A 21,241-nucleotide genomic window follows, 5' to 3' on the forward strand; every position below is an offset into this window, starting at 1 on the left:
AATAGTGTACTTGTTAGATGATGGAAAGAAAGGATAGAGATGCCCTTGAGTGGGAAATCAGAATGAAAGAACTTCCTATTAGAGGTAGAATTAGCACACAGAAAACCCTCTCTGGAGGGGACATGGTATTTTACAATGAGGAATAAATTTAAGGCAAAGCTGCAGGGGTAGAATCAACAATGTTAACTTAATTTTTAAAAAAATTACCACAAACTTAAGTATCATTTAGCAGAGGTCTAATTGATAAGCAATGGGGAAATCAGAAGCTAAAAGTTAATTAAGTGAAATCAAAATACTTCAAATATTTGCAAAATTACACTCTAAATTAATACTGTCTACTCAATTCTTTGAGTTATTTTAAATAAGGAAGCTCTGGGAAATAGAACTTCCAAAAATAAGTAGTTTTTTCATCTTTTTCAACAGGAGTGAGATTAAACTTTTTAAGCAAGCTTGGGAAAAAGATTCTTTTAGCAATATATTTTAAAAGTAAGTCTCCCTTTTAGGAACAAACTTGACAGTCTGGTTCAGGTTGAGCTAACCTACTAAATGTTCCCAGCAAAGCGGAGTGGCTGGAGCAAAATGGTGAATTGTTTCCCAGAAGTCATATATCAACAGCTAAAATTTTCCACACTCCTGCAAAGGTTCCTGAAGAAGCACCTGGGACCTGTGGTTGACAAGTGTGTTCAAACCCATCAGGGGCCCCAAGAACCAGAAAAATGTCAGGTGACAGACACATCAAAAGTCCAAATACCTCCATAGTTTTCCATTAGTCCCAGGGTCTGAAGAACCGAGCTGAATCAAAGGAAAAGAGAATACAGATGTGGCGAAGATGCCATCATCATTTGCAAAGCATATGATTTAGGGTAGGATTCTCTTAAGCAGTCAAGCACTAGCCAAAACTGGCAGCAAATTGTAAATATAGTAGTTTCAAAGTAAGATTCAGAACTATGTCACGTCTTCATCCAGAAGACTTAAGAGAAAGGTTTTGAATGCTGCCATGACCAAAAAAATTATTATTTTCTCATAGAACACACTGACTCAAAATATAAAAATTCTCCATAGAAGACCACAGTGACTGCCTTTCCATTTACTTCAGAAAATAGGCACTGTTTCTAGACCAGAGCAGAAGCTATACTTTCCCTGCCCTCCCTCCACCCCCACCCCCATTTAAAACAAAGTAAATGGAGCAGAGACCACAAACCCTTGTCATAAAAATCAGCTACATTCCTTTGGAGTTTAACTTTTGAGGGTAAGGTGGAACCTGGGCAGTGTCCTGCAAGATCCAAGGCCAAGCCTTAATACCAATTTTTTATCATGTGAAAAAAGTTTAAAAAAAAAGAAAACTTTTAAAAAGTGGTGAAGCAAATACAAACAAGTGGTAGGGACTCAATATTTTGGAAGCTCTAGATCAATGGAAAGTAGTTATAAAACCAACCATCCAGATGCTTCTGAAATTAGTGAACTGTATTGGGAGAGAGTAATACCTATTGCCTAGTTTGTTCTTTTAAAAAAATAAATAAATCAGTAATTCCATTATACCAATAACTAAAAAAAATCATCTTTACATAGTTCCATCTCATGTCACAGTTATAAATTGCTGGTCCTATGTCGTCCCATTTTTTTTTTTTTTGTCTCTCTGTACATTAGTTATATAAAAATCAGATCAGGTTCTTGAAGCAGCTTTCCGGAGTTCTCTCTTCCTGCATGCTACCAGCCTACCTGCCTGTTGAAGTTTCTTTCTAACTGCCTATCAACATCCGTAGGTTTACAAAAGAATCATTCTGGGATGATACTGTTTATACTGCCACCAGTTATGTCAAGGCTTTTTTCTTGAGGCCAGTAAACTCTCCTTAAGACCTGACAATTCTCCCTGAATGTTGGACCTTCTGTACAATACCTATCCAAAAGAAAAGAAAATTGAAAATAAAAAACAAAACAAAATTTGAGCAAAACAAAATCAAATTTAATGGTCTTAAATGCAAAAGTAAAAACAAACAAAAAACACAAAAAAGCAAAAGAAAATTTAACAGAAACAGAACAACCCAAAATAGTCAAGGCAGCATGAAGAAAACTTTGGGGGTTAATCTTTTAAAACTACAAATTAAAGTCTTCTTGTTAATAGGTAACTGGCAAGAAATAAGTACTTTTCTGCTGAGTGTTCATATGAAAGCAAATTTTCAAAACAAAACCCTACTAAGATAGAAAAAAAGAATCTAGCGCTCACAAGAAGGGATGCGAGAAATACAATGCTCAAATGTTTATGTGTTGTTACAAAATAGAGCTATCTGTGAATTTAAACTAGGTTGAATGATCTTTGAAACTGCAAAGTTCTCTCAAAAGATAATGTACCAGGATGTAGCACAACAGGCATACACTATTTGGACAAAAGATTCAGGATGTCAAAGGAGCAACATCTGTTCACACTATTTTGGAGATTAAATTTGACTCTGGAATCTTCTTGGAGTTTCTTTGAAACTCTTTGGTCCATTCCTACTCAAACTTGGGCTTCTGAAAAATCTTTGTACTTTAATTTTGACAGCTTGGCCACGGCTCAGCGTGCAACTTACCTCCCCAATGGTGTTAAAAGTCAGGCAGGCATGCTACTACTTACAAGACCACTTTAAAAAAAACACAAAAAAACTGAAGATTAAGTCAACAAAAAGTGGCTACGAAAACTGCTTCAGAAAGCAATTTACTGTCAACTAAGGCGTCAATCATTTTAAATGCTTAAGCTATTGAGAAAAAGCACACTCAGCATCAGTCTAACATCTTTAGTTTAACAACTAAGAAGAAAAAGAATTGTTTTTCCAGTTTGTGGAAACACTAAATGAAACAAATGTTAGACAGTCTTATAAGTTAAAGCATGCTTCAATTTTACCACCATCCAGAGGGGCTGGTTAGTTAATGCAGTCTACTAAGATTTCTGTTTCATATATATTTTAAAGGAAATAACTTAAGAAACTTAAAATTGGTCTAACATTGTGGGATCTCAAACATTTGAACATGTCAGTTGCATCCCAGAGTATAAAAAACCTTTTCATTTCTCATTTAGACTAAGACAAACACGTGAAAATTGGCGCAAAATGAGTTTTACACTAACAAAAAAATGCTTCAACTGGTGTCACTCTGAGTGAGCTATTCCGTACCAAACAGCGGGAGCAAGTTATTTGTGGGCCTTGTTGGTTTTGAAGGAAACCTGCAAGATTTTGTCCCCCAGGCGGTAGCCATTGAGACTTGCTATGGCCATGGCGGCTTCTTCATAGTTTGTCATGGTCACAAAACCAAAACCTTTGCACTTGTTGGTGTTGAAATCGCGAATAACTTTCACATTGGTAACCGCACCAAAGGGGCCAAACATCTGCCAGAGGATTCCCTCATCAGCATCTTGACCAAGGTTGTAGATGAAGATGCACCAGCCAGAAGATGCGTTTCCTGGGACATTTACACCAGAAAGCCCAGTCATGTGATCTACACCCATAGGGGAGAACCTAGCAAATAAAAAGCACAATATTCATGTAAAATTTCAATTCAATCAAATGAATCAACATGGAAGAAAAACAACTGAAGATAAATAACAAAAACTCTCAAACAAACCACCAGTAGAGGTAGTTTGTGGGCCCCTTTCCTCATACTCCCTTTTCCCCAAACAAAAATAAAAGTAACAGCAGGATGACTGCTCAATACTATTGGTGGTGGAGAAGATGGAAACTTAAATATCATCAGGGCACAATAGCAACTCTTATACTTAAACTAAGAAGTGTTAGGCAATGAGCAGGAGTCACAAGAGATGCTGGAATTGTGGACCCATTATCCAAGGCTAAGAAGGAGATGTATTGATCATTTTTGAAAAGGTAAAGTCTGGGTCCATAAAATTGACTTCTCCTCTCAAGTAAGCCATTTTTTTACTCTCTCTAAGTCAGTGGATTTCTGGTCAGTAGATTTCTATGTTTCACCCTAGCTTTCTGCAGATTAACTGTTGAAACTTTTATAATATCCCTTGTTGGTTTCTTGAATCTAACAGATCTCACTATTCTCTAGAAATCCTTTTCTGATATCATTAGGGACTCTCTTAAAGGAAAGAAAGAATGAGGAGATTGGTTTACTTTTGTCCCTTTCTCCCTATTATAACTGTTCTTTCCTTTAGATACTTTAGAAGATCAGAAAAAGAGCTCTGGGGCATCTCTGCTGAAAGCACCCCTTCTCCTGAAGGATCTATGGCACCAGCCAGGATAACTGGATAACAGTACAGGACAATCTTCAATGAGCAGATGTGAGCAAGATGTACCTGCCTGTAAAATAGAACAACAGACCAGGTAATTCAACTGAGGGCTTTATAACCCAAATGACTTATCTCACTGGGATCTGAGACCTAGTACAATAGCAACATCAATGGTTAAAATCCCACATCTTTAGTACCTGTAAATCACCCTTTTCCAAACTGACACTTCTACAGATAATTACTTGTAGAATTATAGACCAAAGGATCCATCCTACGCAAAGGATGTCTTATAATTTTAAAAGATTCAGTTTTGGAAAAAGCTAAAGAATGCTAAAACATGAAATAGAATTGGTGGAAAACCTGAGATATACTCTGAAGATGGTCATTAATTCTACTCATCTAAATAACTTATAGCAAACAAGTTCGAAGACTAGATTCAGACTGTTATGGGTAATAATCGACAGATCCAATATATAAGCTTGTCCAGCTATGGAGCATGCTATGCCTTGAAAGGCCTTTGAAACATTTTTGGGTAGTATGGATAGAGAAATTATAAGCAATGAAATATCATTTACTGATTCAAGGGACATTATTATCTTTGTGCTTCTTCCATGTAGTATATTTTGTGAAGAGGCCTATTTTTTTAATAGAAGGAGAAACTGAGAGATATGCAAAATGGCCAAAGTTTTAAACTTTGAGACATTGTGTAGCCATGAAGACTTTTAAATATCTGCACTGGTATGATAATCTTATAGGGCATTCTTTTAAGGAATTTCAAAGCTATTTAGGATGACAACAATGAGTTAATACCCATCATTATTGGGATAAGGTATTCAAGTATTAGATAAATTTTTACTAAGATATTTTTTAAAAAAAAACTAAAAACAGGATGCTACATTTTAAAAAAAATCCTGTTTTGTTCCCACAAGCTCCTGCTTTCCCACTTCATATTGGGATAATTTCTACTATGAATTAAATAAAATGGATCCCAACTTTTATATGACTTTTACTACACTGAAAAAATAAACTCTGAGCTATATTTCAGTCATATTTTATTTACATTTTTGTGATTTGAAATTCTGGTCAGTGGATTTCTATTTTGCCAATCACAGTTGATTTATTTTATCTCAATAATCATAAATAAGTGACCTAATTTCTATCTTTTCCTATGTTTAATAGAAGATTCTGATACATTTCTTACTTATAAGTCTTTTTCCTGAAGCAATCACCACCTTCACTACTGAACTTTGCTCTTTTGTGGGCGCTCTTCCTTCTCTGTTTTCAGATATTCTTTGGTGATTAACCCTTTCCTCTTATATCCCTGTTTATAATTCTTCCTTTCTCCTTTACATACTCATATTTTAGGCCTTTTTGCTATTTTCCATTTATTAGCTACTCTAGTTTTTGGTTTCTCTCTGAAATTTTAGCTGTTTTCTTTCTTTATCTCTCTATCTCCTTAGATAGAAATTCTTATTCTCATCCATTCTTTCCTTGTTCTCTAGCTCTATTACCTGATAGTTTGTATTATTACACTTAGCAGTTACTCTATGCTCACCACCAATGAAGAGAAGTAACATGATGACATGGAAAGAGTATTGCTGCCCTTAGAGCCAGAAGCCTTGGGTTTAAATTATAAAATGGGGATAATAATACATTTAACTCTATTCTTCTCACATAAGGTGAATGTGAGAAAGCACTTTGCAAATCTAAAAAGTGCCAGAGAAGTAGGAGCAGTGAGAGCTGCAGTATGATTTTTTTTTTAAGGTTTTTGCAAGGCAATGGGGTTAAGTGGCTTGCCCAAGGCCACACAGCTAGGTAATTATTAAGTGTCTGAGACCGGATTTGAACCCAGGTACTACTGACTCCAGGGCTGGTGCTTTATCCACTGCGCCACCTAGCTGCCCCATGCAGTATGATTTTCAAAGAGTATCTAGTTTACTTCTCAATAAGAAAAGAAAAAAGAAGACCCTTCAATGATTTGCCTTCAAAAGCCATGTAAAAGAGGTCAAATAACTCATTTGCAGCACAGGGTATTGGGAGGCATGGAGTACTAAACTTTCATCAGGCCTTGGAAAACAAATTTCACCTGTGGGATTAAACAAGTCCTTCTGACCTGATTTCTCAAACACAAAGATGAGGATATCTGATGAGAAACGTACTTCTGGTATTTACAGTCATGAAGAAAAATCCTCAGCCCGCTAGGGAGATCAGTCAACATGCCATTTCTGTTTAACAGAAAAAGAGGCTCAGAAAGTTGTGACCCGCCTCAGGGTGGGCAGCAAGGCAGTAGCAGCAAAGCCAACTTTGAAATTCCAGTTCTGCATCTACTCTGTAATATTCTACCAGATAGGGACAGTCTCCTATCATAGGGAACCACTCTTATTGGGGAATTTTCAAACTGGAAAAAATCAAGGTCCCTCTATCTATAATTGCTCACATTCAGAAAAATGTTTTAGAATAGAGCATATAGAAGACAGGCCTCTCCTAGGGCTGTTGGTCAAATATCTAGGATTTTATTTGAAAATTTGTAAAAAAGAATCTCATCCACTGCGCCTGCTGATTTCCCTGTAGGTGGGCTGCTTCAGCTTATTTTTTGAGTCTCATTTAACTAGATTCTGAGTTCAAGCACTTTACAATTCACTCTACATAGCAGAGATCTTACCCATTTCCCACCCCCTCCCCCCTTGATTCCAGCTCAAGAAGACACCGCTATGGAAATCAGCTTTTTCATAAAGAAACATTTTAGGTTGGGGGGGGGGAGGGAAGGATTCCAATACAACAAAGTAGTTCTGAACAATTTCATTTTAACAACAGTGCTCATATAACTGATACACACACCAGGACAAAGCTATTTACAGCTTTAAAAATGCAGCTCTGGTCCTAAATGGAAACGGATTGGGGTAAGAGTGATAGCAGAAACCTGAAGTGAATTAGTCCTCCTGACCCACCTGAATCTTTGTGCCTGATGATGAACTGGCCCTCCAAATCGTCTAGCTGGTGAGTGATACAGCTGAGAGAGCAGCGCCACATTTTTATTCTGGTTAGGGTTGGCTGCAAACTTCACTGTTATGGGTTCGGAAGAACCTGGGGGTTTATGGCCATTGAAACTGGTAATTGCCTCTTCTGCTTCTGATCTTTTGTCAAACCGGATAAATGCAACCCCTCTGGACAAACCTTTTTAACAAATCAATAAAAATGTAGTTAGGGAAAAAAATGCATGCACTTTGAAATAGAAAAACAAAAGTCAAACTCTTCCACAGCCTAACTCAGTTTATATTGATAATTTGGTAGATGGAATAAATTAGCAAAAGACCTAAATATGAAAATAAATTAACTCTTTTTTTTCTCAAACAACTCAACAAATGACTATTTGCCTTAATAACAGAAAACTGAATGCTGTCATTCAGCCTTAGTGACTACACTAAGGTCTAAGGAAGTACTGTGCCAAATCACATTTTTAGTAACAATAAATATCCAAAATACTTGACAAAATGTGGATCTAAAAAGCAATATGAAAAAAAGATATACTAAGACTTTCTTGTGGCTGCCCAGGCAAAGCCCACAAGTTGCTTTTATGCCCAAAGACTATCCTTAAGCAATTTTAAATTAAAATGTCTCATTCCTATAAGTGTCTTACCATACAAATGAACAGATGGTAAATCAATAATACCCAAGTGATAACTAGGAATGAAAAGAAATGTGTTTATATATCTGCAGATAAGGCTTTATAGATTGTGTAAGTGAAGTCAACAAGGTTATCTTTCTCTATTCTCAATCCCCCCCCCCAAAAAAAACAAACCAAAAAACAAATTCCATAAGCAAAGACAATACAGCATTCTGGAAAGAAACCCCTTGTTTCTTGTTACTTGAAAAGGGTTCTAGAAAAAAGGGTCTGATGTTCACTAGCCAGACTTCAAAAGGACAGGGTTTTTTTTTTGTCCCTACCTCCAGTTTAGGACCACAGAAACTGAAATAGGTTACCACTACCTTTTAGTTAAGCTCTAGTTGGAGCCACTTTCAAGTAACAACTTTATTCTCTGCTTTTGCATACAGTCTTCCACTATCTATCACTAATACTTCCCATTCACTGAGACAAAGAACACTGTTCCTTGAGAACTAAACATGGAATTTGTTTTCTCTTTTGGCTTGTCCTAAGATCATGTCCAGTTGATTTCTGCACATAAGTTCCTGTCTAAATGAGGAACTGTGGTGCAGGAGAAAATGGACACAAGGCCCACTTGCTCAGGAGATGTACCAGTTCACCCCTGCAACAGCAATGGTCAGAGAAAAGTTTCTGCTAACTTTTTGTAGATAGCTGAGCTGTTTCAAAGCTACAGTTACTGAACCAAGTTACTGCTATTCTGGAAGCCAAAACCTATCACTTCTAATAAAGAATACTAGCAGAGCAAGAAAAATTGATAGTCTTCATCAACAGCATTCAATATACAATTACACCTATTTATTAGGCATCAATGGAAAACCAGAAATTCTACATTTATGAATTTTCTAGATAGCTAAACCTCAATCACTTAAGTTCAAAACATTTTCATATTAATCACTGTTGATATAAGTCTTCTTGAATCTATCCCATAGTTCCCGTCTGTTGTACACCTCTCTTCTCAGTGGCTGTTGCTCAGGCTGCTGAGCTGAGTGTTGTCTGTAGAGCTACAAGGAGGTAGGGCATAACAAAAATGCCCTTAAGGTCAGATCTAAAAAGACTATTTGCCTCTGAGGGCCGTCCTCCCCCCCCCCCCCCAGCTGCCCTTCACTTCTCATGCCTGTTGTTTTAAAGCCTTTTTAGCTGTCCTTTCTTCCTTTTCTTGCTGCTTTCATTGGGTACTTCTGGCAGCACTATTTCCTTCCCCGCCTTCCTCACAGACACGCATGCACCCAAACATATGATCTCTCACCTGCCATGGGTCAATAAATTAGATCATCAATCTCATTAGATTCGTCACTGTTGAGATAAATACCACTAATGGTTTGGTCTGTTATTCAAACCATGTTTATTGTGCCTTACTTTACACAAATCTGTGAACAGATTAAAGGATGTTACTCTGACTTTGATTTCTCCAGGCTGATGATATGCCCAGGTGATCCTTCTCTCTAATCTCTCCCTAAAGCTAGCCCAATCTAGCCTGCACTCAAGCATATCAGAAATACTTTCATACTTCCCACCCATCAGTCCCATTCCTACTAAGAAACAGCTTCTGAAACCTGGTCCTCCCTACAGTTCCAGGAATGATCAGAAGAGACTTTTTAACTTGCCCTGGCCTCACCCAGTCATGACTTCAAGAAGTCAATGTTCCTGACATCAATTCTCATTATAAGGTTTACCTTTCACTCCTAAAAGACCTTCACTTAAATTTCATTCATAGTTTAAGATTTCTGTTTAGTCATCTACATGTCCTATGTATGGGTGTCAATGAATATATGTTCCTAAAGAGCAGGAATAAGTTCTAGATAATCCTTGAGAGTACAATGTCAAGCTCAACATTATGAAAATAGGTATTCAGGCTGCCTGCCTGCGATGATGAAAGGATAAGAGAAGAGTGTTCTAAGTGAGGAAATTAGCAAATGGAAAGACAATAAGTTAGATGTGAAAGAGAACACACAGACCTGAGTAAAGAACCCAGGCAAAGCAATAATGTATTTACTGATATGAAGTGAAAGAAAGTGAATAGAAGTATTAAGACACAAAACTAGAAAGAAGAATTTAAATTTGATAGGGAAATCCTGTTCTTGGACAGGGAATCCTGATGACGTTTAGGTATAGCATGGTGGTTTGGGATAATCTGAGGGGACTGATTATATAGATAGGGGATTATATTGGGGGTCTCTCACCAGTTTAAAGCGATCTGAGTTAAGAGTAACATCCTTTGATAAGAAGCCAAGGGTATCTTCCTTTTAAATAGCTAATATAGTGAATGGCATTAAACAAAAACATGCTGAAGACCAAATACAGCAACCTAAGCAATTAACTGTGAAGAAAGTAGTTAATAATTCTTGACTTGGCATTTTTTTTTTTGCTACTCCAGTAAGCTTTTCCATCCCTTAGAAACTGAAATGGCAGCAAAAAAATAAGTTTTTTCCAGGGAATAATTTTGGGTCCAATTTATCAATAAATAGTGCTTAATTGGACACTATTGAATTGTACTCATAATTGTCTTTTAAATAATCATATAACAAAGAAAAAACAGCTTTCTTGGTAGTGGGGAATGGACAGGAATGAAAGACTCAGTTTCATCATTAGCACACTACCCTAGTTATTTAAGAACATACATGAAAAGAGTCTACAAACTGTGGAGGAGTATTTAATAAAACTTCATTCTAACTCCTACTGCTGCCATCCTCTAAAAAGGATTCTAAAAGAGGTACATGAATTAAACAAAACAAATATTCTCACTGGTCATATACAAAAATACCTGTCTCATATTAAACCTTAATACTATTGTTTCTCTGTCTGGATGTGTAGAGTATGTTTCAGCATTGGTTCTTTGAAATCATGGATAGTAACTGTATTGATCATAATTCTTATAGCTTTCAAATTTGTCTTTAAAATATTGCTACTATATAACTTGTTCTCAGTTCTACTCATTTCATCAGTTTTTAGAAGACTGCAAAACTGTTGGTTTTATAGATGATATAGTAAAAATTGTCTTCCTGGTTCTTCACTCTTTATTAGTTCACACAAGTCTTTCTATAATTTGAAATAACTCATTTTCTCATTTTTTATAATACAATAATATTCTGTCATATTCATATACCACAATGCTGCTATAAATATTCTTATACCTTAAGGCCCTTTTCTTTTGATTTCTTTGATCTCTAACAGTATGAGTCTATCAATGGGTGGGTCAAAGAACATATACTGTTTACCAACCTTTTGTGAACAATTTCAAACTGTTTTCCAGAGTGGTAGAATGCAACCAGTGGTCCACTAATGGAGGATCAAGGGATCTCTTTTTCCACAGCACACCCCTCTACACTCCAACAGAAATCATTTTCTGTTGTTGTCATTTTTGTCAATCTGGAATCTCAAAGTGTTTTAATTTATATTTCTCTTAACTGCAAGTGATTTAAAACATTTTTTCATACAGCTATTGATAGCTTGGGTTTCTTCCCAAAAGAAATGTTTTTATATCTTTAGAACAATTATCATTTGAGAAATTTCTCTTATTATAAATTTGAATCAGTTCCTTATATTTATCTTGGAAATAAGACCATTGGCAGGGAAACTTGCTGATTATTTGTAAAAGATTTTTCCTTCTTTTCTCTTTTTTTTAAATGGGATAGGGAAAAAGGAGAGAAATGGGTTTCTTAATTTTTTTAAACATAGATGTGTATTGGGGGATACTACAGATATGGAATGTTTTTACATATGTGGAATGTTACATGCTCTTTTGGATGACATCATCTGTTTTACTTAATATCTCTCACTGAGTTGAGATAATCTAAATGTTCATAATATAAAAACAAAAATCAAATAAAACTTTAAAAAAAAGTAACACAAAACCAAATTTTACTGGATCCCATGGAAGATTTTTCATATAGCCACTGAGAGAAAACTCTCTCATCGAGATACAAATTGGACTTTAAGCCTCCCAATGAATGAAATGGTTACTTTCCGTAGAAAATATCTGCAAACTTCCCTAACCAGGAAATTCATCTCTCCATAGAATATCAAAAGTACAAAAGGGGGTAGCCATAGGATACTCACCTTATGCTGAAAACTTTTCTCATTAGATTTGTGATGATTTAAGCAGAGGAAAAACTATTTTAAATATGCAAAATCACTCATCTCACAGACCAACACCAAGAACATGAGAACTCCTCTAACTTAGAAAATTTTGTCACAACTACAAAGTTAAAGCCAATACGATTAATGTTTCCTAAAAAGCATTTAAGGGAAGAACAGTTCATTCCCTAGGAAAAATATTATGGAAGAAGTCTTTCAATACAAAGGATCATTATAATACAAAAAGTTAAATACACAAATAACTTTTCACCTGTCTGTATTAAGTTGAAATAATATTACAAATCATGATTGTATTGAGTTTTATTGAAAATTTGGAAGAGAAATTTAACTGAAAATGAAAAAAAATTTCTAGAAAGATAAATTACAGGATATTTCTTTCCTTAACTAGATAAATCTACCCATAAGTAAGAAAATATTATTTTAGAATTAAACTCCCATTATTTAAGAATTAAAAGTACCAAACAGCATGAACTTGAAATTTATATGTCATAACCATCACTGTAAAATACTATAAAAATTCCATCAGTTCTGGTTATTAGGAGCTTTCAAGATAATTTTCCAAAATATAAATCTTTTAATACCAAGAAACATTTCTTACAAAAGCAGAAAAGACAATACTTCACAATTGAAATGTTTTTAAACATCTACTTCTTTCCATCACACTTCTACCTTACTTAAATTATAATACAGAATAAACCTTCCTTTCATAGCTCAGTAGCAAGATTTCTAGATACTTAGTAGCAAGAGGTTTGGCTGGGCATCATCTGCAACAAGGACCCCCTACTGACAAGGAGCAGGTATCTGGGGGTCAACCAGCCAAGTCCAATTTCCCCTCCAACCACAATATCCTTCAGAGGTAAAGCGGTAAGCTGATTCAGAAATCACCTATTCTATCTTGTTCTTTACCTCTTAAATTTTTATGCACATGGTTGTTTTCTTTAAAAAAGAAAGAAAGTGAAAAAAATGGGAGAAAAGGAAGAAGAAATAGAACAGAGAATAAGCGACATTAATGATGCCTTCTGGTACCAGAGCATGGCTATTCATCATAACTTCTTTCTTATCTTCCTCCCTTTCTATTATTCCAATTAATCGTTTTCCCTTCCTACTATCTCTTTGATCCATTCTATATTCTCTCTTTTATGGAATGTTAACATCTAACCCCAAAGATGGAAATAGAAATGTTTTATATGTCACCTTGCTAACAACTGCTATCTATGCTGTCTTTACTCACGTGAAGTTGCAAGTGGCTAAAATATGGTTTTTGACTTTTTAACATTCCACCAAAATTGCTCTCTTGAAAGTTACCAGTGATCTCTTAGTTCTTACATCCAATGGCCTATTCTCAGTCCTTATTTTCCTCAATCTCTTTGCAGTTCTTTGACACTGTGGATCACTGTCTCCTTCTTGACACTTGTCTAGGTCACTGAGACACCACTCTCTCCTAGTTCTCCTATCACTCTGACCACTCAATCTTTTTTGATAGATCTTTCAGTTCATTCCCTCTAGACACAGATGTCTCTCAAATTTCTGTCCCGAGTTTTCTTCTATTCTCTTTCTGACTTTATTTGATGATCTTCTGAGCTCCCATGGATTTAATAATACGTGCTGATGATTCTCAAATCTACCTGTTGTGCCCGATCTTTCTTCTAATCTCAAATTTCCATCTGCCTTTCAAATATCTTAAGCTGTATATCTAGCAGACATCTTAAACTTAATAGATCCAATATGGAAATCATTATCTTGACCCCTAAAATTCCCTCTCCTCCCTAGGTTCTTTATTACTTGAAAGGGAAACACCATCCTCCCAGGCCCTCAGGCTCACAACCTAGAGTCATCCTGGACTCCTAACTATATCTCCTCTGCCACATCTCTTGCGCATGCCCCCTTTTCTCCTCTGATCCTGTGCCTTCATCATCTCAGGCCTGGACTTATTACAAACCCTAATCTCTACCCAGTGAATTCTAGTGACTTCCTATTACTTCTAGAATCAAATACAAAATGCTCCATTTGGCATTCAATTTCCTTCATAACCTAGTCCTCTCCTACCATTTCAATCTTTATACCTCATTCCCCATTGGTCTCCTGGCTGTTTCATGAATAAGATCCTCTTCCACTGTGCCTCTTGACCTCCCTGGCTCCCTTTAAGTATCCTACAATCTACAGGAAGCCTTTCCCAATCCCTCTGAATTCCAGTGCCTTTCCTCTGTAAATTATTTCCTACATATGCTGTATATAGCTTGCTTTGTATATATTTATTTGCATATTATCTTTCCCATTAGACTGCAAGTTCCTTGAGACAGGGACTGTCTTTTGCCTCTTTTCTGTATTCTGGCATTTATTGCAGGGCCTGGCATAGAGTAGGCACTTAATAAAGTTCATCAATCAAACTAAGTTAATAAGAAGTAAGGAAAGAATTCTGAGATTCTCATAAGATTAAGGTGCTAATATAATTCTCTAGACAAGATTTAGTAGTTCAGAAGAAAATTCCTAATGGTACATTCCTAAAAAAAAAGTGTTCAAATCAGTTTTGGCTATACTCTGAGAAAGGTTTCTACTTTGTTCTGGGAAGGAACATGACAACAAAGCCTAATCATTTGGCTCCTTGGATGGACTTCCAGATCACTTCTCAGTTTTTAGCAAACATCATGTTTTGCTAACCCCTAAATTCTTTACTTCAAAACATCACTTACAATGGTTTTTGACTCTATTACCCTCTATTCTAGCTCTGTGGTCTAATTATTCTACAAGTTTGCAGCCTTAAAGATTCAACCATTTGACAACTCTCAGGATAGATTGAAAATAAGAGTTTTCATTATTTTAAAAGTCTATATGAAGTTTAGTCAACATAAAGATAAAATGTATGCTTACTGGCAAAGGTATACAAAAGTCACCTCAAGTCAATTCCAGATCATTCTCACTGGAATCACTCAAAAATCTCACATTGACATTTGCCAGTTGCATCTGCTCTTGCCTGAACTCAGATTCTTTTAGATGTCACAGAGGTACACTGTAACATACAGGCTGAATCACAAATCCTTTATTAGTTCATGATTTGAAAGAAAGTCTCAATGATTAGCTGTTAGGTTTGCCAATAGAATCATCTAGCTTGGGGAAGCTAGGTGGTGCAGTGGATAGAGCACCAGCCATGAAGTCAGGAGGACCTGAATTCAAATCCAACCTCAGACACTTAATAATAACTGCCTAGCTGTGAGACCTTGGTTAAGTCACTAAACCCTATTGCCTTAAATAAAGTTTAAAAAATATAGGGGAAAAAAAGAATCATCTAGTTTTCAGTTACAAGCATTTGGGAAAATTTCAAATGTCAGATTAAAACATTTTAAGAGGAGGTGGGCACTCAGTAAGAACATGCTCAAGAGGCTATCTTGGACCTTCTTAATTATGACAACACTTATACACAACAAGAAAAGAGATTCTAACCTTCTCTTTGTGAACTATTTGCAGAATTTCTCTATACCTCCCTTCCCACACACTCTTCAATCCAATGACAATGATCTCCTGGTAGTTCCTCAAACAAAACTATCGATCTCTTGGCTCCCAGTATTTTCACTGACTGTCTTCTATTGCCTGGAATGCTCTACTTCCTCATCTTTATCTCTTGGTTTGTTGGCTTCCTTCAAGCCCCAGATAAAATTCCACTTTCAACAGGAAACTTGTTCCCCTTAAGGCTAGTACCTTCTCTCTCTGGATTATTTCCTATTTACTGCCTATAGCCGGTCTGCAAATTGTCTCCCCCATTAGATAGTGAGTTCCCTAAAGCCAAGGACTATCTTTTGTTTTTCTTTGTATTCCCAACACTTAGAACAATGCCTGGAACTAGTAACTGTTTAATCATTGTTTCCTGATTGAAGGAAAGCATTAGAATAAAGAGATCTAATCCAGTAGGCCATCCTCTTTGTAAGTATTTCTAGCAGAGACACCAGATGGATGACCCAGTCCTCCTTTCCTATATGGATTTGATAGGGGAAATTTATGATGCTTCTTCTTACTTTCAACAGCAAATGGCAGTATAAAGCTGAGGCTCCATTTTTTTTTCACATCCATCTCCAGTCTCATGTGTTCAAAAAAAATCTTAAACCTAGGTACCAAAAACCAATTACTTATCTGCTCACCCTATAGAGGACATTAAAATCATATTGAACTTATCTGTATTATCCTAAAAATCTGCCAAACTCAGCAAAAAACATCAGCCAACATAATCCTTAGAAAGCACTGGTTTATGGTGTCTTGTGTTGCCTGGCATACCTGTTGTTTGATCCACAAGTACACGGGAGTTGATGATGCGTCCAAATCGTGAAAACATGTCCTCCACATCTTTCTGTGTCATTGTTCTTGGGAGTCCACTAATATATAAATTGGCATCTTTGATAACTTCTGAGCTTGGCCGAGCATAGGATACCTTTAAAACAAAATTACTCTCTTTTACAATGGCAGATTCATTATAAATCAATGAATTAATGAGTATCTGATGGTCAATTTTCCAGATTTAAACAAAACAGCATCCTTACACAAGGTGGTTACCTGATTAAAATCTTTGGATGTGAAATTTTGGTTGGGAAATTGATCTCTCCTTAAAAGTAAAAAAGCAATAAAGTGGAGTCCTGTCACTAGGATTTCTGATATCTCAGTCAGATATCTGAACATTCTGTTCAGTTTCCTGAAATGTGCCACACATTCAATGGCACAGAATACCAGATTTGCTACTCAACATAGATAGTCTATGCCATTGTAAAATTATAACCATTTAATAACACAATCATTTGTGTACAACAAACACCCCACATGATTTTTAAAGACTGAGGAAGTGCCTAAGCACAGTTCTTGCTCCGAGGCAATGCACCATTAGAAACAAAGAGCAGAACATCTCCAGTCAGTATTTCTGTGTATGTCTACACTCAGCTGGGACTGGATTTGAAGAGACAAACAAGGCCTAAGTATCTAAGAACAGACAATAGAGGCAAAGGGAGTTTGATCTACCCTAGTTAGGGGTATTCTCCCTTCTTTACCTTCCTTTCATCCCCTCTGCCAGCTGCCTAGACTCTATTCAGGCCACAGCTTGGAAAGAATGGGAGACACTAACTATAACTTTGGGTATCATGGAGGACCACCAAGCCATCTGTCCTGTTTGACCAGATCCCTGGCACTGTCAGCTCATGTATAAACACAACCTAAGGATACCTGAACCTTGTCATCTATTTGCAGGTGTACCCTTAGAACTTTGGGGGGCTTTCTATTCACTTTACAGCTAAAGTTTCTTTTCTATGCTATCTCCCACAGAGTGCAAGTTACTTGAGAGCAGGAATTGTCTTTCTTTTTTTAAAAAAAATTGTATTCCCAATAATTAGTTCAGTTGGTGGTTCAGTGGATTGAGCACTGGTCCTAGAATCAGAAGGACCTGAGTTCAAATCTAGCCTCAGACATTTATTAGCTGTGTGACCTTGGGCAAGTGACTTAACCCTGATGGCCTTGCATCTGGGGCCATCTCTAATCATCTTGATCCATGTCTGGTCACTGGACCCAAATGGCTCTGGAGGAGAAAATGAGGCTGGTGACTCAGCACAGCACCCCACCTCCCCATCCAATTCACATGCTTGTCATGATATCTCCCTAATGTCAGGGTCTTCATCAAGAACAAAGGGCAAACAATAACACATAGTAAGCACTTGAAAAAAATCAATTAATTTTCTCCCTTTTTTTCTTCCACTAGTCAAAAGTAACTCCTTTCTACAATCCAAGAAATTATGGTCACTACACTAAAGATTACCTGAACTACTGCTAGGGTGAAAGAGTAGCTAACTTTGCATGCACAAATAATGAGGGATTAGGAAATGAGGAAATGGTTGATCTGCGCCTCAACAAATGCCTAAAGTTTGGTGGTTTCAGGTAATTTCAAGAAAGATCTCCTACAGAGAAACAAAGAAGTTGTTGACATACTGCTCATATGCAAAAGCTCATAAAAAGGATAACTTAAACTTCATCTCAAAAGTATATTTTGGAGATCTGTGTTCCAAATACAGACAGTTCTCAATTAAATATGTGAGTAGGGAGCAGCTAGGTGGCACAGTGGATGGAGCACCCACCCTGAAGTCAGGAGTACCTGAGTTCAAATCCAGCCTCAGACACTTAATAATTGCCTAGCTGTGTGGCCTTGGACAAGCCACTTAACCCCATTGCTTTGGGGAAAAAAAACCCTAATTAAATACGTGGGTAGACTGTTCCACAGATTTCCTTTCCTTTCGTGGGACTTCTTGTGGTTCCACTCCCTGAAACGAGAGCAGCTATGCAGACCACCACACAAAACACAGGTTGCGGCATCCTGCAAGGAACTGTTGTCTGAGTGGGTGGGGAAGGCAAGAATTGTCCATAGGTTATATATCCACAGAAGAAGCACTGAAGGTCCCCATAGAAAAGACAATCCATTTTACCTTTAAGTATCATACAACAACAGGAGAGAGAAGTGATAGACAATAGGAATACAAACAATAAAGACAGATGCGCAAAGACCTGAGTTAAAGGAAAGGAAATACAAATTTTTAAAATCTATAGAAGGAATTTAAAAGCATGTTATCAAGAAATATGAACATAAATGTTGAGGTGCTAAAGCATGACATAAGGTAAAAGGAGGAAAGGCGACCTAAAAGAGGGAAGTTTTAAATGGAAAAAGCATTAAACTGGGAATCAAAAGATCTGGGAACTAGTCCTGCTCAGACATTCCCGTTTCTGGGTCTTGTTTTTCCACATGGAACACAAGAGATTTGGACTAGAGGTATGGACTTTGGAGAGGAGAGCAGTAGTCAAAGCACATAGGGAAACTACCAAGTTCTGTACTAGGCTAAGGTAAGAAATCAAGAGCGACAAGGCTAAAGGATCATAACAGGACTAGTTACAGAATCCTAGAATCTCAGAATTAGAAGGCTTTTTTCTAGTCTAAACTGCACTCTTGACAAAAATCACATCCAACGAACTAGTTGTTTAATTGCTATATGAGTAAGCTCAAATGAGGGGCAAATCACTACCTTCAAAGGCAGTCCATACCATTTTGGGGACAGCTTTGATGGTAAGACATTTTTCCTTTAAGTTATTATTATGTGCCAACTCTGGAAATACAAAAAACATGACAGTTTCTACTCAAAGTCTAATGGGGGGGGGGTGGTAATAAAAGAAAGGTTTATGTTTAAGTTCAATTCCTGGAAGATGGAATGGCCAGATGGTACTCATACAAAGAATGTAAAAAGGACAGATGACAAAGCCTAAAGCATTATAAGGGCAGACAGCTGGTCCCCACCAAAAGACAAGTGGGTTAGAGTGAAGTGGGCTCTGGGATATCTCCTACAGATATAGGGATTCAGGATTCAGATGGCAATCGACTTCCTGTGTTCAAGGAAAATGGGGTCAGTGGGGCAGTGAAGGTTGGTTGGAAAAGGGTAAAGTCCCTGGCTCCCATCAGGTAATTCCTGGTCAGTCTATCTTTTTGCTTATTGGTTGATGGGAAGGGGGAAGAAAAGTTCCTACTCTTCACTGTGGCACTGGTGGAGGTAGTTTCACATTATTTTTCTTAAGTAAAAACTTAAATGTGACACAGAAAATAATGCTTGTTGTTTCTTGATGACTTCTCTTTTCCATGTAGACAGTCCTTGAAATACCCAGACAATTATCATGTTCCCCTGGGCCTCAAAGCTTCCTCTTCTCAAGGGAATACAACCCCCATTTCTTCAACCAATCCTCCTATCATATAAATCTGAGAGTAATCACTATGATAATAGCTCTTCGTTGATCACTTCCTAAAATGTAGCTTTTAGACTTGGAAGACAATATTCCAGATGTGGCCTGATCAAGATCAAAGTATGACTATCACCTTTGTAATTCTGGATACTGCTTCTTCTTGAAGTGCAAAAGTATGATTAGCTTTCTTTGCTTCCAAAGGATAATTCTGACACACACTGGGTTGGCAGAGCACTAAAAACTACCAGACCATTTTTAGATAAATTTCTATTTAGTTATATCTCCATCATGGATTTGTGATGTTGATTTTTTGAACCTAAATGCTCTACATATTACATTTCACTTCACTAGATTCAGTCAACTATGGTAGTCTGTAGAAGTCTATTTGAAATCTGACTATCATCCCATGTGTTAGCAGTTTCTTGTAATATGAAAACTACATAAGCATACCAATTATGCTTCTAATCAAAACACTGAAAATAATAGTAAAATGGTACAGTTCTTTTGGGGACACTATTAAAAAACATCAAACCATTTAATATGAGGCTGTCTTGGGTCTGGTCATTGCACCTGGGACATATTTATCTAATGTACAATCTCTCTTTTCTACAACAATAGCATGAGACACTTTATTAAATACTTTGCTAAAATCTAACTATATCTACAGTATTCCCCTAATCTATCCATCTAATAATTCAGTCAAAAAAGGAAATGAGATTAATCTAAGTGAACCTATTCTTGATGAAACTATTCTGCCTTTTTCTATATATTCACTAAGCATAGGGATGAGAACTGGACTTCTGATTTCATTAGTCTAGGTAATTGCCAGGTAAGGAAAACATCCACTTTCCAAGCAGGATCAATCACACCTTCTATAAAAATGATGGTCTAAGAAAGTTACTTGGAGCACAGAAAAGTAATGTGATCTCCCCTGGGTCACATATCCTTCATGTGGTGTTAAGACTAGCTCTCTATCTACAACTTGCTCACCTTTTAACAATCCTTTCTAGGATTCTGCCATGAATTTCAATGTGCAAATACCATTATCTTCCCTTATTTTAAAATAAAGATATTTGTTCTCCAATCCTCTAGGACATTCTCAATCCTACCCAGTTTTTAAAAAATCACTGTCTTGGTTAACCTCATCTGCCAGTTCTTTCAAACCCAAGCTATAGTTCATCTGGCCTTGCTACCTTCTTAATATCTCCTTCCTTATCCTGGTTATCAACTCAATAGTGGTCATTTTAGTTCTATCCTTTCCAGTACAAAGATCTCAGGCAGAGAAAACAGTTCAGAAATATTGTTTTCTCTCCATAAGTTAATATTGTTTCATCTATACCAAGCATCTTATCCATTCTTTGATCCTCTTTATTGCTTAATTTTCTTTACTAGAACCAATTCACTATAAGCTTTCCAACTCTTAACATTATTTTTGTATGATGATTCCCAATATTTGTATTCATCCGCTATTACCTGCTATCTTCCATATACATTTCAAAAAAATCTAAATTGGTGAGGTTTTG

General features: G+C 36.6%; 1 protein-coding gene across 5 annotated transcripts in view; it reads right to left on the reverse strand.

Annotated features, from left to right (window-relative positions):
• Nucleotides 1–1,941: 1,941 nt before the first annotated feature.
• The window catches only part of ELAVL1 (ELAV like RNA binding protein 1), a 68,822-nt gene continuing 49,522 nt past the window's right edge, over nucleotides 1,942–21,241 (reverse strand). For 4 of the 5 annotated variants that reach the window (XM_074205006.1, XM_074205007.1, XM_074205009.1 and 1 more), the window contains 4 exons: nucleotides 16,242–16,395; nucleotides 7,168–7,393; nucleotides 6,379–6,444; nucleotides 1,942–3,488 (listed from right to left, as the gene is read on the reverse strand). In XM_074205006.1, coding sequence (XP_074061107.1) covers nucleotides 3,164–3,488; nucleotides 6,379–6,444; nucleotides 7,168–7,393; nucleotides 16,242–16,395 — 771 coding nt within the window. In that variant the 3' untranslated portion in view covers nucleotides 1,942–3,163. The remainder of the gene's footprint in view (nucleotides 3,489–6,378; nucleotides 6,445–7,167; nucleotides 7,394–16,241; nucleotides 16,396–21,241) is intronic. The other variant, XM_074205010.1, reaches the window with a different exon arrangement.

Source organism: Macrotis lagotis, chromosome X (genome assembly GCF_037893015.1).
Source record: "Macrotis lagotis isolate mMagLag1 chromosome X, bilby.v1.9.chrom.fasta, whole genome shotgun sequence".
Lineage (NCBI taxonomy): Eukaryota > Metazoa > Chordata > Mammalia > Peramelemorphia > Peramelidae > Macrotis > Macrotis lagotis.